This window comes from Falco peregrinus, chromosome 7, assembly GCF_023634155.1.
Source record: "Falco peregrinus isolate bFalPer1 chromosome 7, bFalPer1.pri, whole genome shotgun sequence".
Taxonomy (NCBI): Eukaryota; Metazoa; Chordata; class Aves; order Falconiformes; family Falconidae; genus Falco; species Falco peregrinus.
This window is the reverse complement of record NC_073727.1, coordinates 30,082,136-30,106,710: the sequence shown is the minus strand read 5'-3', so window position 1 is coordinate 30,106,710 and position 24,575 is coordinate 30,082,136. Positions and strand designations below refer to the sequence as shown.

General features: G+C 46.2%; 1 protein-coding gene across 1 annotated transcript in view; it reads right to left on the bottom strand.

Annotated features, from left to right (window-relative positions):
- The window catches only part of SLC35F1 (solute carrier family 35 member F1), a 251,330-nt gene extending 226,969 nt beyond the window's left edge, over positions 1-24,361 (bottom strand). The window contains exon 1 of the mRNA XM_055811114.1: positions 23,727-24,361. Within this exon, the coding sequence (XP_055667089.1) occupies positions 23,727-23,929 (203 nt within the window). The 5' untranslated portion in view covers positions 23,930-24,361. The remainder of the gene's footprint in view (positions 1-23,726) is intronic.
- Between the last annotated feature and the right edge of the window lie 214 nt (positions 24,362-24,575).

Genomic DNA, 24,575 nt, shown 5'->3' with positions numbered 1-24,575 from the left:
AAAACACAACATTTGCACCAAGAAGAAAGGATGGCCAATTGATGCAGTCTGCACCTTGAGATAGCCAAAAAGTGAGCATAAGTTTCCCCTCCTCTTTTTCCTTCTCGACCTTTTTTTAGTTTGGCTAATCTTTGGGGAACTGAAGTTTTCCTCCTCTTTTCCAGCATGAAGATGTCTACTCGAAACAACAGCTCTGTATCTACAGCAACAAAAAAATAGCTACAAGGAAGAGTTCTCAAGCCTCTATCCATCAGCATCAGGAGGCTGAAGGTCAAACAAAGCATCATGCATTCAGGCACTACAGCAGAAAAAAAACAAAAAGAAAGAAAAGAAAAAAAAAAGAAAGTGCAAGCTCTGCATTATTTTTCTGCTTAGCCCACAAAAAAGAAGCAGCTAGAAAATTCTCAAAGGAGCAAAATCTAAAATTCATTTTAAATCACAAACCAATTTAACAGTTCCACTTGTAAATCTCAGAAAATCATTATGTTCTCATCGTTTGTGTGGTAATTTGAAAGACATGCCATTCCCCATTCATAGTGAAGCGGTTGGATTATCTGCCTTAGAAGAAAAATGCCACTCATTCACAGCCTCAGAGCGTGACTGGGGCTTCCATAAGAAATAATAATTAGGGTGGGGAGAGTGCTACCTCAGGTCGGTGCTACTCCACTAACTCAATGGAATTTCACCCATTTATTCTAGATGCAATATTTGCCCTCAGGCCAGCAGGCAGAGGTACGTACCTCACGCTCAGTTTATCTATTGTTTGGCTACCAGGGCACAGCCACTGTGTAGCCACTGCTTCACATTTGTGTTGGGGGGGAGGAAACCACACCACTTCTTTTTGTTTGTTTGGGGGTTTTATCTTTCAAAGCAGACTGCCAAATGCCATTTCACTTCCTTGTGCAACAGGTCTCTGCTACATTTCTGCCTCCAAATGCTCACAGTTCTTCGGAGAAGTCGTCAGGGCCCCCAAGCTCATACAACGTTCTGCACTGACACATTATTTTAACACAAGAGATTTAAAACCTCAGAGCGGGTCCCAAGAGACAACTCCCTGGTGGCTCAGATTAAGCGACAGAGGGCTGGGGCTGCAGAATTCGGCGGCAGCCAGCCTGTGGCAGAGGCCTGGATGCACTCGCACAAAGGCATCATCATTCTTTCAGGCTCGGGTTTTATCAATGAACTGAGTGGATTCCAGGCGCTGCTCCCCCGTTGCCTAGCGCAGGGACACTCATTGAGGCTTTAATCACAGTTTAGGGGCCACAAAGGAGGGGACCAGAAGACTGCAGCGCACAAAGCAGCCCAACAGCACATCAAAGAAGCGCGAGCTATTGCTGTGCCCAGTCTCATGTATGCTCTCCCACCCGTAGGCAGCCGCCAAGAAGGATGGTGCTGCTCTGCTCCCGTCATGGGAAACCCCTGCAGGGGAGACCAGCTGCGGTCTGGGATGCCACTCTGATCTGATCCCCATCACTGCTTGGAGGGGAAGGGCATGGGGGGCTCTGCAGGGAGACAAACAGAGCCCACCACTCAGGGTCTCCTCCCTGCCCATGCACAGGAAGGATGCCCATGACAAATTATAACCCGTAGCACATCATAGTGATATAACAAGCCTCAGGCCTGAATGTAAATCCATCATCCTTTTCTTTAATAACTCTGAAACTGCAGCTTTGACAAAGAGCTAAAAAAAAAAAAAAAGTAATCACTGAAATCAGAGATACAAAGGATGTTTTAGATCATGTGCCTCCATCCTTCCATCAGCAAAGGATGATTTCCTCCACATAGGTTTGGAAGGGCTTTCTGTGATTTAGTTTGGATGATATCTCTTTTTCCATTAAAGATTAGTCCAGATTCAAATAGGTATATCCATCAACTCCTTTTCTCTATTACCCAGCTTTTGTACCTATCCCATTAGCTCTAATTATGTTTTTTCTGAGATGTTCCCAAATATTTTCTGTGCTGTAGCAGAAGACAAGACTTTCAGATTTTGTCCCTTAGAAATAAAAATGAGTAGCACATACAGGTTAGTTTATACATGTTTTTTCACACCCTTCAGCCTTCCTACCCCAAAATGAATATAACCTCTTTTCTAAGAACGTACTGCAAGACAACACACAGAGCTAGAACAGAGCTAGGACAGAAAAAGACAGTAACACAAAAACAAAGACAGCAAGGAGAAAGTTTGAGCTTTTGGGAGCTAAATGGATCTTTGGCATACTGGAGGGTACAGATTCCCTTCAATGTATTTTGGGCTAATTTTTACCCAAAATCAGCCAGAAAAATTCAGCTCAACACATGGAGAAGTAGTATTTCATTTAGGAAGTTAAGAAAGGTTGTGTTAAGCTTAATACTACAGCTCAGGATGAACAGGCAGGTTTTGTGTTGAAGCTAGTTTTCATGAGTATGCCACGCCACCCTACACAGATACCAAAACACTTGAGAATTATATTCTTTCTGATTTCTTTGCCTTCTTCAGATACCACACAAGATGCGATTGTTCATTTTTCCTACTTCTGTAGGGCCAAACTCTGTAACCTTTACAAGTAAACACCTGTTTTTCTAACACACTCCACACTGATTTTTATTTTCTATATGCTGAAGACAATCTTTTTCAAATACTTAAGACTGAAATTTCAGGTTTGTTAACTGTAGTTAATGTCAGTTTGCCAACAGTTTTATCTTTGTCCAAGTAACACTGTTTGCTGTAGATTTCTGTGTCCTGAAATCTCAATCTTTTTTCCTTGTCTGGGCTTATGAATGCACATACTTGGCTATCATATGGCCAGGGCACTGAATTTCTAGATGGCTATTCTGCTGCTGACAGGAGAGAAATTTGTGTTCTACCACTTAAGCAGTAAAGATACCAATGCCTCAGAGACAGAGAGCTCAGAAATGGAACCAAAGTTTCCACAAGCTAAGGAGAATGTAGTTATGCTGCAAAGGATGCAAGCTGTGAAGTAGGCAGTGTACTTGCAGACATGTTTGGATCTGAGGCTGGACAAAAGCCTTCTGCCCAGGTTTGTTAGTTCTGTTCCCGTGTCAACTTTAAGACATAAAAGATCTAGGAGTACTACGTTCATAATATACTTTACTAACTCTCAATTTTACCTTTGTTAAGAAGGTACAGTCTTTAAAATAATGTCAGAGGCCATTCTTACTGTGACAAGTGATTCCAATGATAACAAACCTAAAGAAAGGCAATGAAGCTGTCAGCAGAGTGGCTTTTCCCATTTTGGGAGCTGAAGCATGTGTGCTTACATGGTCAGTTAAAGCAGTGAAGTATTTCAGATGCAGTCCTAGAATACCCACCTGGCTGAGCTCAGTATTAATTTCAGAAGTCATAACAGTCAAGGGATAATTGTATATAATCAGGCCATGCAAGTAAATGAGGAGGCAGCTTATTTACAGAGACTATTCTGTTGGCAAGAAAGCAAGCATCACCAAAATGAAACTAACGGGGAACTCAGTGCCAATATTATACATAATTCAACAGCATCCCAATTACACTGCCCTTTTATGTTTTCTTGAGCTGCAGTGAGAGATGGAAGAGACTCTTCCATATCTGTGCCATAGCCTTTATAGCCTCTTACTCTCCTTCACTGTGACTGCTCCTCTCCCTTGCCAGCCTATATTTACAACACAAATTAGAAGCATTTATAAATATCTTTCCTGTTTTTTTCATTAAACACTCCCAAGTCTCCCGATGCAAGGCTGCTGTCTGCATCCATGGGGGGTAAAACCAGAAGCAAACCAGGGAAATGCCTTGCTTGAGAGGGGCTGCACGTCAGAACATAGGTTAAAACTAAAGAGCTTTGTTCTATATTCAGACCGCTACATTGTAATTATGTCACTACAGCATTAATCTTAGCAGCTAAAAATAACATAACAAGGATATAGGTGAAATCAGTTAAAATTGCTCTTCCACTAGAGGGGATGCTGTGCTGCACGTGATTTTCTCGGGAGCTGGAAGTTCCACAGCCCTGAGAGCACATTACCAGCACCTCAGAGCCCTGCCCGCGGTGACAGTGAAGCTACTGTCACAGAGACATCATCTCCAATCAGATGGTTATTGTCACACTGAACAGCCTCAATCACAGAAATCAAATCTAAAAGTAAATACAAACTTACATGAAATCAGACATGTTGCTTTCATGAGACATGCTAAACAGATTAAAGCCATGGGAAAACAGACCCAGCTTACTTCTGCTCCTCAAAGCCCCTTCAAGCCTGCACACGTTTTAAGTGGAACCAAATACCTCCATGAGAGCCCAGAGAAGCTGGGGGAGAGGATACCAGGCTAGCAGGCACCAAAAAGCAGCTGTGCTATTTCAGTCTCAAAACCCTCAACCGCTTACCCCAAGAGACCCGAGCATCTGACCCTCACCTAAGAATACCTGTAGGAAGGGCAAGAAGAAGAGGTGGCCAAGCTGGGGAGAAGAAGGGGAAGCTGCATGTGAGGGGGTGAAGGGAACAACAGCCACACAGGGATCAGAGGAAAAGGGACAACTGACTAGTAGTTCACAAAAACAAAGCAGTAAAAGGACAAAAATAAAATAAAATTGTTTCTTAGCACTGGCTCAGGGTGGGCAGAGCAGGCATGATGCTGCAGGGCTTGCTGCAGAAGCCATCCCATGGCAGCAGCGCAGGGCCGTGGCAGCAGCAGCTCCTGCACGTGCCATGGTGGCTCCTGCCAGCTGTCTGGTGGCCCAGAGGTGGTGAGGACCCAGGGCTTTTAGTGGGGAAGACTCAGGTATGGACCACTCGACACACGAGACCAAGGCCTCTTTTCCCACCCCACCAGCTGCACCGTTCTCCACCACCCCCGGCACAGCTCAGCTTCAGCAGGTGGGAGGCTGCAGGAGCGAGCGGCTGCCAGCTCACCAACACCATACCAGAGTATTGCCTTATCTTATAACACCCATTGATCTTCCCCTCTCTGTCATACATCTCTCTAAAAACACAACAGGTATCTGTCAGCTCTACCACAGTCAACAAGCAAGCCCCTCAAAAAGCAGCCTGCTTGGAGAAGAGATGCAAACGACACATCGTTTTGAAAGAGCCCGTGCACTGGCAGCGGGCCCTGCTGGTTGCGCTGCTGCGAAAGCTGCCTGGAGTTAACAGGCTGGAGAGGACTGGATGGCATCTGCCACTCTGAAACAGGAAAGTTTCCTCTTTGCCTCTGCCGGCACTGCAAGAAGTTGTTGTACGCCATTCTGCTGGGCTTCAAGATACTGTAACTGGAGAGCAGTCTCAGCTATCACATTAGGGTATATCCTGCCAGCCCCTACCAGACTCTGCACAGTCCCACTGGGACCTGGGGGAGTTTCACCTAAGAAAAGCCCTGAGAACCTGGCCCACCGTTTCCACAGAGGGGTGTCCTGGTACTGCAGCAGATAGAGAAGGATGAAAGGAAGCTTTCGGGACTTCTGCAGGATGACTGCTGAATACGATGCACCGCATGACACCAGAACCCATATAAACACACTGACATATTCAAGACAAGCACTGCTCATGCACACAGGGCTGCTTGGAATATTTACAGTGAAGAAAAAATACCATTGTAGTATTATATTGCATTGAAGGGGAAAAAAAAAAAAAAAGACAAAAGAAAAACTTGCATTGGAAAAAAATATACTGGCTTCAACAAAGTTTCTTGGGAAGAATGGGGCAAGAGGCTACAGTCCGCTAGCTCTGGCAACAGCATGGATGTGGGCATACCCAGGTTCAAATCCTCATTCTGCTGAATCATCAGAATCACCCTGGATGAAGAGCTGCAACTATAGCAGGGACTGAAGCTCACTCTGTCCCCCATGTCCTGCAAGCCCTCCCAATCCAGATGCCAAGAGGGGGCTCTGACTGTCACAGGCAAGACCAGGCTGGAGGATGTTACCTTCTCTGACTAGTACCTCCAGGACAGCTGGCAAGGAGGACAGGTACTACCCCAAGAACACCATCTGCCTCAGGGCCTTTCACCAGCCACTGCTGGCCAGGAACAATGCAGGCCTGGGAAAGGGATTTCCACAGGCTCTGTGAAAAGGAAGGAAGGAAGGAAGAGAAGAGAATGCTCTTTATTTAACCACTTCTTATTCTTCCAGACAGGAAATCTGATCATGGGGGATCTGCCTGGGAAACTGAATAAAAGAAGACCTTAGCCTGCAGTCCTCGAACAGCAATCTTGCACACTTTCAGCTTAAAGCTCTTTGATAAGGGGCAGGAGTAATGGCTGCAAAGCCATATGCTGTGGGTTGGGTCCATTCTGATTACTTCGCCTCTAGCTGCTCCAGTCTGACCAGTCCTGAAAGATCACAGTGATCTGCCATACATAAGATGAAGTGCAGCTATTTCTTCAACTACAGTTTAATTATCAACACTAGTACCCGATACTTCTCAAATACTGAAATATCAAAAATAGAGCAAACCAATATTATGTTCCTGTAGTTCTCTAAATCATATATTCCCCCATCTGTGGCTAGTGGGACTAAACTAATCACCCAAAACCAGGTTATATAGCATGCTCTCAGCATGCACAGCTATTAATCCTACTGATAATCAAAGTTTCCTCATCTATTTTGTCACGTTTGACTCTGATCTGGCATACCAAAGAAAGCTAACATCTTACCCATGATAAAAGTAAGTGCAAGTTTCCATGTACATATGTTGTGTATATGAATGTATATGTATCATAGTAACATTCATTTTTCTTAAAAAAAAAAAAAAGGCTGTTCTGAATTGTACCTATCACTTTGTTTAAGACAAAGAGAGAATACTGTGCATTTAATAGCTTATCCCGTTAAACTTGTTTCCCTTCACAGGGTTTGTTTTTGGTAGGTTTTTTTTCCTGAGAAGCAGTATTAAAGGTAACAGATTTTAATGCCTTCAAGGAAGAAAAAAACTTCTCAAACTTCTGGACAGGTGTTTCCAACCTTTCTAAGAATGTACTGAGGAAATCAAGACTGCCTTTCAAATGAACAGGGCTGTAACTTACAGGAAGACTTTTAAGAATATCTGCGTTCACCGCCGTTCACGTTTCTGGAACAATGACATAGTAAACATCCCCTATTTCTCTCCCATTACCTATTCAAACAGACAAACGTAGACTACAGTCTTGCTGTAGCTGGTTTTCATTTCCATCATGGTTACATAAATTCATACAAACAGCACAGTAACTCACAGCTGTTCTTTGTAAGGCACAAAGAAAAGCCGAAGACATACACATTAACTGTCTGGTGTAAACCTTCCAATAACAACTAAAAAAAAAAAAAATCCATGCACATCTCTCAAAGACTATGCTTGTTACTTTCCCAGCCATGGGCTTTCTGCTGGTCACATGAAGCCTACATACACACAGCTGGAAGCCACCACATCCCCATCTATTTTGCACTTGTTCTTCACAAAAGTTCCCTATGTCTCCACAAGCCCAGGAAGGTGAAAGCCAGTCCAACTGCATATACCAAGTTATTATGGCTTTCTTCGTGAGTAGAGGAAAAAAAAAAACCTCTCCATCCCACGCCAGAAAGATGCCTAAGGAGCAGCATTAACTACTGTTCTGGGCAATTTACAGGGATTTGTAGTAGGCACCAGCCCTTAAAAGCAGCGATTAATTGCTATGGCAACCAGGGCATCACACCACCCGCACTTGGGCTGAGATACAGAACTGCATCGTGCCCTCTTACTCACACACACATCCAAAAGGGTAACAGGGTTCTCGATGGGCTGCATTGGTTGGGGGCAAAAAACAGCCGATGTGTTTATACTGTATCCACATGTGCAAGCTACTTCATTGCAAGCCACCTGGCAATCTCTGCCTACCACAAATCAGAGCAGTGACAATCATCAGGAACACCCAAAAGGCATAGAAACAGGTCCTTCCTCCCTCTGTGACAATTTATTCCTATTCCACAGAAGACAGAGAGAGACAAAATGAGATGGAGATTCTTGTTATGTTGCACCTCCCCACTCCCAACAACTGGAATTCAAACACTAGCAGAATTTATGTGGAAGATTCTTCCCGGCTTCCCACTCACTGATTTTGGTATCAAACCATGAACTGCTGTATATTGCCCTGTAGCTCTGTTGGGGTTTGGGGTTTTTTACTTTAAAAGTCAACAGAGTCTGTACTAATAAAGACCTTCACAGTCTAACATATGGCTTGACCAACCCATGGGTCATGTGGGTTTACTGGTGAGGTTTTCCCCCCCACACCATCAATTAGATATCAACTTGGATTGTATTTATTTACAAGCTGTTAAAGCTTTAACTGAGAACAGGAATGTGGCAATACTAATGGTTTAAGCTTCCCCAAAACAAGACCAGCCGCAGCTAACAATCTGAGTTGGTGCTGGACAGTAACCCAGGGGATACAGGGGAACCACAACCCAGAGAAATTCCTGCATTAGAGCACAGGCCAAAAATAAAAGAAAATATCACGGCTGACCCATGGCCAAACTTGCTTTCAGTACTGTCACAAAAAAAATACTAATGTTAACACCCAGATCTGTAAACAATGACACACTCCGCTCCTCATACGGAAAAAAAACACAACCTTCTGACCCAAGTCACAAAAGTGAAACCTCCTAAATTCCACTTAATATATTAGAAAGCCTTCATCTACTACCACTCATAAAAAGAACTTGCCAAGAAACTCAAGCTGGATAAACCACAATGCCCCTATTTTATGTATTTCTATTTTTATTCAAGAGAAATTCTCAACCTAAAGAGGCTTTAGGCCCTGATCTGGAATTTCTATTATCACTTCCACCTTTTTTCAACAGGATTACAATGAAGAACTGAACAATGGGGGATGTTCTCTGTCTGGATTTGTTAATTCCTTATTTCTCTCCAGGCACAGTATACAGCCATACTGTTTCATGCTTATTGTCTTCTACAACACCCATTTTCCTCCATACCTCTGCACTTTTGGTGCTCTAAATACAACAGCTTTACAGGCTGCAGGAGAGGAGAAGGTGTGAAGAGATACATTGGAACTGTGCAGGCCCTCTTCACACCAGCAAGGGAGAATGCAACAGCATGCTAGGAGGATACAGAATCGATTTGGGAAGCAGAGCTAACAAAAAAATGCTCCCAGAAAACTGTCTTTCTATATCAGTACAATTTGCCTACCCAGAAAGAACCCTGGTGTGACCACTCCAGAGGTGATCAAATTGGTGGACGTTCTGCTTTTAAGAAACTCTTCCAGTAACTGAAGCCATGGGATTGCTGATCAGAGTGCTCCCTCAAAGGCACAGCTTTTGGGAAAGCAATCACGTGGCTGCTGGCTCTAGGGAGAAACAGGAGAAAAAGAGAGGCCAGGGAATGGCTATAGGCCTCCAAGGTCACATCAGCCAAATAAAACCAGGATTCACAGCACAGCATATAGGAGAAGGCTGTAATACAGTGCATGCTGTCATGGAAAGTGGGATGAACCAGTTCAGTGGCTGCCGATCAATTGCTATTTTCCTAATCAGTAGCAGCAGCAAGGTTACTGTACACCTTGCCAGAGCGGCAGAAGTGAGTCATAAAGACCACAGGGGCACTGCCACACACTACATATAGTGATTTTAGACCTGATGAACACACACCTCTCAGTTACTGTGAAAAAAGCTGTACCAGGGATAAGGCTCCTGCTCCATCTTCTAGCACCAGGGAAACACAGAGCATGCTCATATTAAGGTTTTGCACAAACGCCCATCCCCACTGAATTCAGCCCTGCCTAAAAATAAATAAAAAGAAGGTATAACAAGGAAGACTGCTGTCCATTTAGAGCTGCACCACACCACCACCTCCAAAAGCACAGCAAGCACTTAACAGTTTGTATTTTTCCACCAGCTCCATCCAGATTCACACAATCAAATGTCAGGCTGCCTTCTTCTTCCTCTCCTGGTATAATCACATCATTTCCCCCTCCCCCCCTATTTGAGTGAGGAATTGGCTACAGCTGACTGTTTACCAACTGTTGATACCCACCAGGTCTCTCTCACCTGGGGTCATCACCACTCTCCTCAGGAACATCAGCACGAGGGCTTATAACAAGGGAGAAGACAGGACAGCATGGGCAGAAGGAAGCTATAGACCCTAGCAACAAGCAGTTAGCTCAGACACAGTATTGAAATATAGTGAGCCAAATAAAAACCTTGTGGCCACAGAAAGAGGTACTTTCCCTTCCTTCTTCCTAGTTTCTCTTACCTCCAGTCCCCATCTTCTCTGTCTCCTTGGCTCCTGCTTCTCCCCATTCCCTGCTCACCAGCTCTCAGTTCTTTCATCAGTCCAGGCACTACTCTACTCAAAAGTTAGCTGAAGACCCAGCAGCAGCAACAACCACCTCTCTCAGGCAGGTTAATTCACTGCTGTTTTAGTGAGTTGACTGTGAAATGTGAAAGGAACCAGACATGGCCTAGCAAAAGCAGAAGGATTAAATTGTCCAGGAGCAGAGAAGAGACAGAAGTGAGACCTCCTTTTGGCAGTCCCTGAAGCTGACTTAAGAACAAATTCAGTCCTCAGCCTTAGCTCATATTTACCTTCCCTAGTTCTGTGAAGTGTCTGAGATCACCACCTTCTCCTAACAACTAGGTATTAATGCGGGAGTGGCCGATTAGGAAATGTTTTCCTAGCACCACCACTTTTTTTTTTTTTTTTACAGTCTCCTATTAAACCAAAGTAATATGTGTGTGTGTGCATTGTTCACAGTGCCATATATTCACATCACAAGTGTCCCAAATAATAGTGTCAAGGTGCTAATCTCAGAAGTTATTACAGGCTCATCTCTGGCACATCTTTAGCTCCTTCCCCCTTGTTAGCAAGAGTTTCACACAGCACGGTGAGCTTCAGCCAGGACCAGCTCATCACCACACGACCTCTCTTATGCTGCTGTACCATACACGAGACTGTTAGCTCACTAACACACCTTCAAACCTCTGGGATGGCAACATCTTTTGTGTTTGGCATCATCTCTAGTGTCAGGAGAGCTTCAGCAGCCCCACCCCTACTTTCTCTCCAGACACTTCTTACCCCTGTACCAGCCTTTGCATTGTACTGGTCCATGTGTTTGTAGCCACATGACAAACTACACTGGAGAGAACAGCTATCTGGAAATACAAACCAACAACTACAGAATTTTTTTTTTCCATTTTTTTTCCCATCTGGATCAAGCCACCAGCCTGGTTCCCCATGCCACCACACAAACAGCTCCCCCAGGACAACAAAGAAAGAAGAGGCTGGGGAAAGGAACAAGAATAAGAACAAGCAGCTGCGAGTGGAGCAAGGAGCTCTCCCGCCACCTGCCAGAGCCCCCCCCCCTCTGTAGCCCCCACCTCATCCAACACCCATTTCAATGCCAGACCACTACGGGTGTCCTAGGGAAACCTCCCCTTGGATTCCGACAGGAGGTACCTTAGGAAAGTTAGACACCTTTGAAAACATGCTGCCCCCTCATCTCCCAAAGCCTACATGTACTGCACATACTAGTAATTTTGTTTCTTGGCAAACGTTTGCCCATAAAGTTTCAGAAAAGCACTACAGTAACTGTAGACCAGATGCTTCTGAATACTACACTGTATTTTATAGCACTGTATAGCATTTTACAAGCATTAACTAATCAACAACTCTTCCAGGTAGTTAAGTTTAATTATCCGCATTTTACAGGTGCTGAACCAGACCCAGAGAGGTTGAGAGATTTGCCCAAGGCCAAAAAACTAACTGGTCTCCAATCCTGGCCTGTACATCAGGAGCTACTGTATGTAACTTCTTCCCAAGTCTTCCAAAACGCAGTATTTCCCCCCATCCATTGCTGCAATACAAGCTTCTCCTAAAAACAAAACAGGCAAAAGCCCACCCCACCCTGCCCATCACTGCAACGGGTTGGTCAGGCTGCTTTTTGTCCACCAGCTCTCCTGTAACTTTTAGTCAAGCACAGACAAGATGACAGAAATCACACTGGCTTTGGTCCCAAACCCCACAACTCAATCAGGCAAATAGTACTCACAGGCCATCTCCCCAGCTTTCTAACTCTGATGTCTGCTTCTGCATCATACTTATATATGATGGTTTTGGGGGTGTTTTGTTTCCCCTCAGTTTCCCTTTATCACCAGACTGGTCCTTTTGTGCATGCTGGTGTTTGTTTATCAGGCTTAAGATTTTAATACCCAGCAACTGCACTGGTGCACAACCAGCAGCTACAGCAGCAGTTAAGTACAGGCCAAAAAGTGATGAGATGAGCAGCACACGGAGTGGATACGGCAACTTTTACTGGAAAACCACAAAGAAAGGCTGACTGGAGAAGAGTTAGCTTTACTGAGCGCCACCTTACAAGACCACTGGATGAAACATTATCTCTGCACTTGCAGCTGGTGGAGATTTCTCCACAGAAACGGTGAGCTGCTCTGGATTGGATTTAAAGGCTGGGCTGACATCAACCCACCCCTGCAATTCTCTTCCCAAGATCTACAGAACATTCCTGGTCCATCCAAAGGAAGGATGGATGATTCTCTTCAAGCACAACTGATGCTACAATGGGAACAGAAATGCCAGTGTTAGGACTGCCTGAAGACTGATCTCTCCCTGCCATCAGCTGTCTACCAGCCTTGAGCTGGCATGGCAGAGGTGACCAAATAGCTTTCTTCCTCTGTACCTGCACTGCCCCCCCCTCCCCCCCCACTGCCAGCCTTCAGCAGATCCTGTCTGACATTCATGCTCTTGAAAGCAAGTGAACAAGCCCCACATCAGTTATCCATTTCAGCTGGGCTTTGCTACTGCTTCTCAGTCAAACACCACTGCTTCTGAAAGATAAACGCACGCATCGCCGCTGCTCAAAGAAAAACATGCAAATATATTACATTTGGCAGGCAACTTACTTGTAAGTTACATTCATACCTTTGTTCCCTCTCCTGCTTTGGGCCTGCCACACAGAACAGCAGACAAAAAAACATCTCAAAGATTAGGTCTGGTCTCAGAGCCCTAATCTTGCACAGCTAGTCCGAATGACTGGAGTATGGTCATGACTCGCTTGATGGTTAATGCATGGCATTTTGCTCAAACAGAGCCCACATACAGGAAAAAAAATAATCATTAAAGGACAAAGAAGAAATACAAATTTAAAATTGTTGGAGCGTATGCTTCAAAATAAACTGCAGCTAAACACTCTCAAGTGTAACAGTATTTTGGATGTTAGTAAGTGCATTCATAAATGAGAAAAGAAATTGGTATTGATTCTGCGGGCTCATGTCTCAATACAACTATAGGTTCTAAAAGTACAGAAATAAATCTAATAAATTAATCTAGGTGAGTAATAATAAGTTCCATTAACAAGGTAATAGCTACCCAATTGATGAGTATGAACAATTTCAGGCATCAAATTTAACAGAAATTCTTCTACTAGTTAGAATGTGCTAGAATGTATTTATTTATAATGGGACGTTAAATTCAGGTAACTTGTAGTTCATCCTAAAAGATACTGCATGCTTAAACACACACACAGAGTCCTTTTTTCAAGTGAATTATTAGGGAATTATTTGGTGTCTTAAACTCAAGTAACCTATTTAAAGCAGGAGAAACTCTGAATCCCAGGGATTTCACTTAGTTAATATAGATGCAATGAAACTCTTCCACTTCTGGCAACCCTCCAACCACCACATGGCACTGCATCTCACTCTGCCTCACTCCTTGAGTGCCTTTCTCCTAATGAATAGTTGTTCTGATAAGATGTCATCTTTTTGGTTAAATAAGACAAAATCTGGAATTTTCCTTGTCAATGCCTGTAAGCAGTGCCTTCACACACGTATGACAACCGTAACACCACCCTGCCGCTGTGCTTCTAGATTTAAGTCCTCCAGATGTCCTGGACTTTACCGATTCTCTTCAAAGACATGATTCCCCCACCCCCACCACAAAGTGGACCCAAAAAAGTACTGAAGTATGCTGTCAAAAAATGCTGGTGAGCACTAAATCAAAGCAGAACAGCTTTGGTAGAAGAACATTTAGAGAAAGCAACAGAACAAGGTCTCCAGGGCTACGCAGAGGTGTTGTCCACTCTGGGATGAGCTGGACTGCACTTCTGCAAATTATGATATCTAAATTCCAGAAAAACAGTTGTTTTTCTACAAAGCATCCCCCTCAGCACAGCAGGCACCCAACAGCAGGGGTCTAGTATCTGAAATCTGACTGGAAGTTACCTGTGCATGACAGGTAGGTCACAGAGAAAGAGGAGGCACTTCAGTCTGATCATCACATGTATTTGGGTGCTGCCTTTTTCCCCACCATGTTACATGAAGCTTAGAAACTTTTTCTGCCTGGTGGTACTTAATCCTCATACCCAGTGTGGTGAAAATTACATCTACAAAATTAAAGTTTTATTTCCTTCAAGTATCAAGTCTCATACCCATTAAAATATTTTCCAGCTCCCTGATCAACTCTTCCCAACCTACCTCCTCTTTGCTGTCCTTCCTCACTTTCAGTCTACCCAGGACAGTCCCTACAGACCTCAATATACTGGCAGCAGGGAGTTTAGAAACCATAATCAAAAGCATTTCATATCTGTAGCACCAGCAGAGAGAGAAAAGGAAAGCAGCAACAAGAAAGAAACACCAGCTCAGTTTCATTATGGCACTCAGCTTCTAGTAAGAAGAGATTTCAGAAGGTAAATGGCCCAAATCAGGCTGCAGAAGCCACTGAAAACACAGAGCTACTTAAACTCAATAAAATATCTGGGCTTAGAATAATCAAAAGGCAATTAATTTAATTTTATTACGTTTTTTCTGGCATTTGAATCATTGTAGGGATTGAAAAAAAGCAAACATCCACGCAGAAGAACAATGTACCCTGGAATAGCCACAGAGGCAGATAAAGATCCAAATCTTGGTAAAAAAAAGAAAGCATAGGATAGGGTACAGCTTATGCCTTACCCACCTTGGAGCATCAGACCTCTGTCAGTGACTCACTTCAGGGCTCCTCTTGAAGAGTTAGACATCCACCTCCTCTCTTCAAAAAAAAAGGTAGAGACAAGTCCCCCCACTTCTGCCTCGTAGCCACCACTCTTGTTCAGTCCATACCCTTCGAACTCCCCCTTCCACTGAAAGAGTCTGAGCTGGCAGCCCCAAGGCTACGTTCAGGATCTGGATTTTAGTTATTAGGCTGGAGAGATCCAGGAGTGGAGCTCTGTTCCTCTTCAATAAGGTTGATGAAGAGGTATCAGAGCAGGAATGGACTCTGGTATCTCCCTCCCACGTTGCTTCCTCTCCATTTCACCCAAACAGGGGAAACATTTAGTTCCCTCCCAAGTCATTCTCCATTTCTACCAAATGGAAACCAGAAAACATTAGGTCACATCAAAACACTTGCCAGATAAGAAAAGTAATGAGAACCAACGTGGCATGGAAGACCCCACCATTTTAAATTCAATGCAGCCCAATAAAAGACAGTGAAGCAGGCTTCTGGGCACAGGCGTGACAGCTCCTTTGACAAATGAACACCAAAAAGGGGTAAGTAAACTAATGACATCACTATCAATGTTTCAAATTTTGTTTTCATTCTGTCATTGGCTAATACTGGCTTACAGGTTGCAATTAACACTAGGGCTTGGGAGGTAATAGTTATGGTCTTGCTACTGGATGTAAATTACCTCATTAATCTGTATTAGAGATGCAGCAATCTGTTCCAAGCATAGTGTGCTTTCGTAAATGAACATCTTGAAGTCTGAAATGCCCTGGGAGATGAGTTGGGCAAAAAAGCACCTTCTGGTTCCAAACTTTTAATTCTCAAAACCTCTCCCATTTTGCGTTAGGACAAAACCATGACCTTTTGAGGTTCTTCATCCCAAGAGAATCTCATGTGTTCACAGCAGCCCTCAGGGATGCAGCAAAGCAAAGTTAAACCTGGTCTCCTACATAAATACTCCCATCGCCAGATTACCATGAAGTCTTACTCACTCTCCATCCAAAAATATCTAGTCTGGACACAAGAAACCCTGCCGAACATGCAGTCTTGAGAAAATCTAATCCTCCTTGCCAAGGTTTTGACTCATCTACATTTTCTGACAGGAAAAGTTGTTAAAGCAAAAGAGAAGATTTGCTATCCGGCTCCTAAGTTCCTACACATCGCCACAGTTCAGACTTATCTGAAGGTGGAGCACCACTCCGTCGTCACTGCAGGCAAAGGCAGTATAAAGAAGCAACTGAGCACCACACTAAGGGGAAACTAAAATTAAGGGCTGCAATGACTGTATCAGCTACAAACAGAAGGCTGGCTTAATAAGTGTCACTATTTTTTACAGTGACACCTACAGGGCATCATTTGTGGACAGACCTTTCTGGTGAGATCAAGGGTCATCTACCTCACCTAGGAAATGATTTGGCTAGCGCCACACACTGTGGCACATCCCAAAAAGCAGGCACACTCCCTGCAGAAGTACGACGCAGTATTGCGCACAGGTGCTCTCACCGAGCGTGGCCGGGCTGTGGGGCCAGTCCCTCCTCTGTCTCTTGCTCTTTAGTTCCAGCCGTACTGAGGAGAACGTGATGCATGGGAGTCAAACCCACTAATTCAATCATGCGGTGTCTATGAGAAAAATGACAGACAGTGAGCATGTATTGAAGAAATGCTTTCTTAAATCACAAGAGAAAGCAAGTCAGAGAAAAGCTGAAAGGCAAGCTTCAAAACTGGTGTGTTTTCAGTAAAAATCCAAGAGAGACAGATGACAGACATAAATAAGCAGAGACAGGTAGATGCAGCAGTTCACAACATGAACTTCACGACCACCAATACTTACATACTTTACAGTCATAGCAATTTATGAGTCCCCATACAGCTGTTCTTGCAACAGGTGAGTTTGAGCTCAGCTCACAACCCTTTGAGCATGACTTTTCTGTTGTTGTTGGGTTTGGGGAGCAATTTTTTGTAGTTTTTTAAAGTCAAGCTTCTTCAGCAAGTTCTTTTTCCTAAGCTTTCCTGGTAATTAGCCCTAATCAGTATTCAAGTGCTGATCTTTAAGGCTATCTGCTGACATAAAGGAAGGGAACACCTCACTAATAGCCCCAGTGTTTCCCTCTGCCTGCAGAAACAACCACGATAAGGACAGAGGCTCCAGCCATCTCCAGCGACAGAACCACAAAGAGCCCTTCTGATAGCTACTGGCATCTGGCCTTCCCCTCATTAACACATTAAAGCTGCTCTGTCCATCCCATAAGAGCCACTCTGTCCATTCCTCCAGCTTTCTCTATGGAGCCATTTACAGTGCTGCTCCTTTGAAACCCCCCTAGTTCAAGAGGCAGTAACCCCTTCCCAAAGCCCACAGCACAGCCAGTGTCAAAAATTCCCACTTACAGACAGGCACGCGGTAAGTACCAGCCCTCTGAATGTCATAGGTAGACAGAAGACACCCACATATTTCCCCTTGCCAAATCGCCCACCCCCCCCCCCGGAAAGTCTTTTCCCAATCAGTACGTGGGCTGACAGGTTTAGATTACAGTGCACTTTCACCATATCAAATCACTTCAAACAATTCCTATTTCAGAATAGGGCCAGCATCACTTGTATCTCCTGCGGTGCAAATTCTCAGGAGCAAAAGTGAGGCAAGGGGGACAAAGCTTTCCAACACTGAGTCTAAATCCTGTTAGGAAACCACACTCGGAGACTTGGTAACCATACCTGGACAGACTTCCAATACCTGCTAAGGCAGAAACATGGAAGCTTTATGTACCTGAGCTCATCTTCACTCCTAAATCAAAGCATTTTAAGTGTGCTATGGCATTCCAATAAATATGCATTCACAGAAATAAGTTGTTTGGAGGGGAAGGGGAAAAGCATCTTTTTCTCCCATTTTAGAGGTATTTCCCTTATGCACCCAAATTATTGGGAATGTAGCTGATTCACAGAGGTCACTGGCTTTCAAAATGGCGATTAGAAGTAAACTAATGAGAAAAGAAAACGGAGGACAGTTTTGCATCAGTTGATTTCTATATCCTCTGCCAGGATGCTTTTCGACGGGCAGATACAACCTTCCCACTTCCCTGACCAAAAAGAGTAATACTAACAGGTACAAGAAAGCCAACCTAATCGCTTTATCTACGCTCTGAACTAATTTTCTTTGATTTACTTCAGAATGTATAAAGTTTTTTACCTAAAAGGAAAGCTACAGCTATCTGAATTGGGCTCAGACTCATTCTTCTACAGTCACTGCTATTCTGGGTGGACTTTGAGAAGATAAAAATCCCACAGGAAGTCAATCCTTTTGTTTTGAAGAAGAAAGTAAAGCAAGTGAAGGTTATGAATACTCACTCTTTTTCTGGATTCCAAAAATTACACGTTTGATCCTTGACTTGCTTTTCATTAAGGAAAAATGCCATAAATTATTTGGTTTGTTTTCCTCTCTGTTCAGTCAACTGAAAGGCATTATTGCTTTGGGGCAATGAAATACGTTGCCTCAATTCCATTATTATTCAATTTCAGGTTCTTTTTGGCACATAAACTCCCTCTGCCTGATTTACTATGTGGATACGTGTTACTAGGAAAAAAAATCCTTGGGTTAGAGCATTTGATACCTGCAGTGTCATTTAAACAGCTCTCATCTCTGAAGCATTAGCAGCCCTGACACACAGTTCAAGTTCAAAGGTAGCCAGCTAGCAAGCCAAATTCTTCCTCAACTCCATTATCAGGGATGAATTGAGCCTGTAACATACAAAAAAGGAAAAGGAAAATGTTTTACTCAGACTGTACCCAAACAGCTGGGCTTTCTGACAAGAATCCAAATTGCTTTTCTTCGTATAATTTTGCTCAGTAAATCACTGCCGAGCTTAATGATTTATTCTTATTAGCAACATTATTTTTATTTCCTTTTCCTAAGAAAGGTAGTGGTAATTAGACCATACACTGGCTTTATGCACAAGGCTAAAATTTATCTGATTAGGTGAATAAGTGAGCAAAGAAGTAGAGACTCACACTCCTCCACAGAAAGCTTTTGCAATTCACTGGAGCTGAGAACATAACTACAAAGCTATTTGAAAGATGGCATGGGACTGAGTGCCTGAAATTACTCTTACTCCATTTTCTGATATTAAGTTGAATATGTCTCTAATATTCTGACATGATTTTTAGGAATCTTCTGAAAAATACGAAGCGCCATTTAGCAACAAAGAGCAAGAAAAAGCTCATGAAGACATCCTTGAAACAGCAAGATAAGGCATGGCTAGATTTTACAGCAAGTATTCGTTAAGAAAGTACTGTAAGGTAGAAGTGGGTAAACCCAGAAAAATGTATGTGCCATCAGCTTTCTAAAAAAGTCCACACCAAGGAAAGCAATACAACAGCAGGGCCTTAGATGTTACTTTGGAGGCCTGAGTTCATTGACACAGCTACAGTATGGGGTTTTTTGTTTTACAGAATAACCATGTTTATTTAGGTAAAATAGCTTTGCTATAGCATATAAAGGTATTAACTCATTTTCCTTGCAGAAACTTCATCTTCCCTCCTTGTCCTGGTGCCTAGGATTACAGAGATAATGTCCTCGTATCATTCGTTGGTTCTCATTTAGATCAATAACTTGCAAGAATCCCCCAAAGAGATCATTTGGCAAGGTGCTCCCCCTGTGTTTCAGCAATGTTTATTCTTCACCCAGTTCCTCTGAAGAGGTGACAACCAACTTTACCAACGTGAGATCGACCTGGCTTCAGGGGCCACAGGCAACATTTTGCAGGTGATTCTCTGCTCTTCACCCTTCAGGTCATCCAGGGAATGCAGGGAAGGGAGACAAGCCACCCCTCTGTGCTGGGATACAGCCAGACAGAGCGAGTTCATACTCACCAACAGCTATCTCTGAAATATGCAGGTGCTGGGATGGAAGCATTGAGAACCACAGAACTTCAAACCACACGACTTTCTCCTTTTTTTCTTGCTTCCCGCTATAGGTGGGAGGCAATGCAGAGCAGGTGAGTCACTGCTTATTAAGTGGTCCTCTGCAAGCAGAGTCGGTGGAGTCCAATTTTGGCTTCACAGAGGCTTTGGGGAAGCAAGCAAGCAAGCAAGCAAGCAGCCATTATTCCTTTTCTCCCCTGAAATATAGCAGGGCAGGGTTAGCCAGGGACACCTACTCAGCAAATGTCACAAGGAAGGTACCAGGCAGGGCCCTGCAGATGGGATTCATGGACCACAGGTGTGAGTCACAGGTCCAGGAACATATTTGCAGTATGTAATCACCATGACATTTCCTCTTAATGCAATGGCAATGCCAAGTCACCCTCTCCAGACTTCCAGGGTAGCAGGAAGGTTGTTCCTGTTGCAGCAGGTCCTGTTCACTGTCATTGGCAGCTCAGAATTTATATCCAAACTATTCCAGTAAAACCTACAATTTCACTGAGCATCTCCAGTCCTCTGAGATTCTGACCCTTCAGTTTTGTGTTTTACTTTGGTTTTCTGTTATGGGAAACTTTTTCAGAGTGGAGCGTTTGCTGTGATCACTGAAATAGATTTTCACAGTCAACCAGTTCTGCTTTCAGTATGTCCTCTCTCAAACACCGGGGGCGGGGGGGAGGTGTGCTGGTGTTACAGTGTTTCTCTGTTACCTTGGGATCTATTGAGTGAACAGGGAGGAGAGTTGTGAACTTAAAGTTAAGTTTCCATAGCTTGTAAAGCAATTTAAAGAGAAGCCTTCAAAGGCAATTCTGGAATCAACAAGTGCCTGGGTGACCAAACTACTGCATATAAAACGAAAGAGAAATGATGCTCAGTTTCTGCCAGTGTCTATCCCCACTGTCCTGATGCCTTGTCTCCTCCCTGACCATACCAGAGCCTGTCCCCTCCTTGAGGACAGACTTTTTAGTAGGGCCTGTTGCAACTGGACAAGGGGGAATGGTTTTAAAGTAAAACAGGGTAGATTCAGACTCGATAGAATTAAGAGATTTTTTTATGATGAGGGTGGTGAAACACTGGAACAGGTTTCCCAGAGAGGTAACAGATGCCTCATCCCTGGAAGCACTCAAGGTCAGGCTGGATGGGTCTCTGAGCAGCCTGATCTAGCTGAAGATGTCCCTGCTCATTGCAGAGGGAGGTAGACTAGATAACATTCAAAGGTACCTTCCAACCCAAATCATTCTATGATTCTATGATTCCATGATTCTACCAGCTACAAGCAGGTTTCTGGCGAACCCAGCTGTTGTCAAACTTTACTTTGTTCCTCTGTCTGAAAAGCCCCTCTCTGTCTAGCAGAAAACTGAATCACATGAGCTCAAGTCAATGAGTCAATCAGGAATCTTTCACAAATGAGTCTCAAGCAAATGGTGCACACAAAGTATACACAGCATGGAGAAAGTGCTACCCTTTCCCAATAGTAAAACATTGAGGAAACCAATGTTTGGCACGTTCTGGACTCCTGCTTCTTTAGGAATTTGGCATACGTATTTTTTCCTTTACTTTACTCATCACATGCTATTATTTCTATAGAAGGTGAAAAAATAAACATTGTGTCAGGATTCACTTCACTGCATCAACAGAAATATTGCATGAAAGCCATGACATTACACGGGCTGAGTCATTAGTTCGCGTGTAAAGTTAAAGGAAACCTAACTCCGGCAAAATTTCCCTCCATACAGACTTTGGGGTGGGCTAAAGATTCTCTTACACAAAGAAAAGGCTGCCTTTAAACACCACAGTAACAAGTCTTCTTGCTCTCTACAAATCACAGAAATTTGGAAAAATTTTACTCCTGTTTCTTGTTTGAGGAGGAGAAAAGGGTATGTCCACAAAACCATGACTGGGTTCCTGCTCGTTAGGGTTTTCCTCTAGGCAATGGGAGGTCTTGTTTCTAGATTCAAGTTTACGAAGCAGAACCGAAATTTGAATTTTGGTCACCAGAGTAAATTTCTATCCTTTTCCCCCTTCAAAAAACAGAGCATCAAGATAGTCTCATTTCATTCATAAATATATAACAATAAATAATGATTTGACTCTTTATCTATGGCTGAGGGTCATATATATGCATAAGCATGGTAACTGCTTCAACTATACTAATTAATCCAACACATCCTAGACAAGACGACTGTGGCCAATTTGATGGCTCCCCAGAGGTCACTATTACCCACCCTTGAACTGGAGTACCAACTGCTTCTGTATCTGAACACCTCACCGCATCTTCATACATCTCTTGCTGCCCCTGAGAAATCTTCTCTAGTGTCTTATTTCAGTACTGACACACACATCAGGATGATCAAGCAGGAGGAGAGCAGGATTTTGCAAGCACAGGACACCCAAGATGACACAGGCTGTTGGGCTGAGAAATTGATTGAAATTTACTACAGTGAGAGTTGCAAATGTGAATGTACAAGAAAAGGTGTAACTCAGTTTGAGCTGAAGCAGCTCTTACTTGTGTCGACTTCTTTTCAATCCTTCTCATGGTCGAATAACAAAGGGTAAGTATTTCCTCCCTTACCAGTGCTTTTGAGGATCCTCCTAGAATGGTAACAATTAACTGCATATCATAGCAATGATCTACGAGCAATCAAATACCTTCAGGCATTTGTAACAAAGACAGTGACAATGATGATTTCCTAATGTTTAAAAGCTCGAAAGATTCAATGACCTTCATCTTCAAAAGCAGCATACCCAGGCAGAAGAGCTGTTTCTCTTGGTAGCTCATCCACACCACACGTATCCGAAACTAAAGCGGGGACAATGAGGCCGGTGCTGGTGCACACCATCCCATTGCTGCTCATAACGCTGCAACCGCTCTATTTAGCACGTAAAAGTCACTAGGCAGAAGTGATGGCTTCAGCTGGCTTTTCAGACAGGAGCTCTGAGGCCCCTTCCCTCCTGGAGAAATGCAACCAGTTAGGCTCTGGATAGACTCTTGTTTTGTACCAAAAACCTCAGCCCTAATCGAATGCAGTGCAGAAGAAACAACTGGCAAAGATGAGAGCGCCACGGATTTAAGTCAGACGGTTCCAGTGGTTTCTTGTGCGTTCGCTGAAATAATTTACCCCGGGTACCCTGCAGTTCCCCTGCCCTCGCACTGCCAGTGCTGAGCCACCCGCCCCGGCGGACCGAGCAGCCAGCACCTCGCCGGCATCCCGGTCCCGCAGCCGGAGCCTGCGTCTCCCTGACCACGCCAGCTGGCCGGGGATGGGGCAAAAATCCCACCCGGGGCCGCCCGGCCGCCCGGAGCACCAGGCCCCGCCCGGCCGCGGCTGGCGGACCCCCGCCGGGACCGGGGGCCGCCCCCTCCCTTACCCGCCGCCCCTCCCGGCCGGCGCCCGCGCTCCAACTTCCCCGGCGGCGCCTCCGCCACCGGCCGGGCTGCGGCAGCGGGAGGTCGGCTGCCTCCGCCCGCCGCCCCCCGCGGGTCCGCCACGGGGGCCGGGGAGCCGCGGCTGGCGGGAGGAGCGGGGACCCCCGCCGAGGGGGGTGTGCCTGCGGGCCGGGCAGGTGCGACCGGCATCGGCACCGGTGCCGGCGGGGAGGGAGCGGGCTGGGGCCGCGCCTCACGCCGCGCCTCGGAGGCAACAATGGGCCGGGGGAGACTCCGCGCCGCCGCCCCCTGCCCGCGGCTTCCGCCGGGAAAGACGCTGCCAGCCCGGGCCAGCCGCCCCGCCGGAGCCCCCGTGCCTCCCCGCCCCACGCCGCCGAAGGGGCCGGGCCGGGGCTCCCCCGACGGCCGCCCCCGGGACCTGCGCGCCCCAGGGCGAGCGGCGGCGAGGCGGCGAGCCGCGCCGTGCCCTGCCGCGCCGCCGGAGCGCCGGTCCCTCCCCCGGGCTCACCTGTTCAGCACTTTCCTGATCCTCTGGCGCACGCTGGAGGAGGGCGCGGAGATGCCGCTCCTGCCGCCGCCGCTGCCGCCCTCCGCCGGCAGGTTCTCGATGGTGGCCACGACATGGCTGGGCTGCGGCGGGTGGTGCGGCGGCGGCGGCGGCTGCGGCGGCGGGGGGTGGCGGTGGTGGCGGTGGCGCTCGGGGGAGAGCATCGCGGCGGGGCTGCGCCTCAGCGGAGAGCGGGGCGCATCCCGGCGGGAGGGCGGCGGGCGCTGCTGCCGCCGGCGCTGGCTCCCTCGGCTTCCGGGCAGCGCCAGACCCTCGCCCGCTCCTCCCTCACTGGGCTGCCATGCAGCGAGGGGCGGGCTGCCGCCGCCGCCGCCAGCGAGTGCGCTCACGGTCGACGAAGTGGCAGCAGTTTGACGACCCTCCTCCTCCCCACACCCCCCGCGCCCAGCCGGTGCCTCCCCCCGGCGGAGCCGCCGCTGCGCCGCCTCGATCCCCTTTGTTCCCCGCTCGTCGCCGCCCCGCGCACCCCCAGCTCACGGCTGCCGCCGCGGCCCGGCCCGGCCCGTCACGGCGCGGCGGCGGCGGCGGCGGCGGTGCCCCCTCGGAGCCGTGTGCGGCGGCGACCGCCCCTGCGCGCCGCGATGCCGCCGGCCGAGCGCGGCGGGGGCCGCCAGGGGGCGCCGGCGGCGGCAGCGCCCCCGCTCCCCCCCCCCCCGCCGCAGCCGCGGGCGCCCCGCGGGGCGTCGGGAGCCGGGCGGGATGCGCGGCGGAGCGGGGATGCGCGGCGGAGCGGGGCGGGGGCGGTCCCGGGGGTCCCTCTCGCAGGCTGCTGCCGCCGTCCCGCCTGGG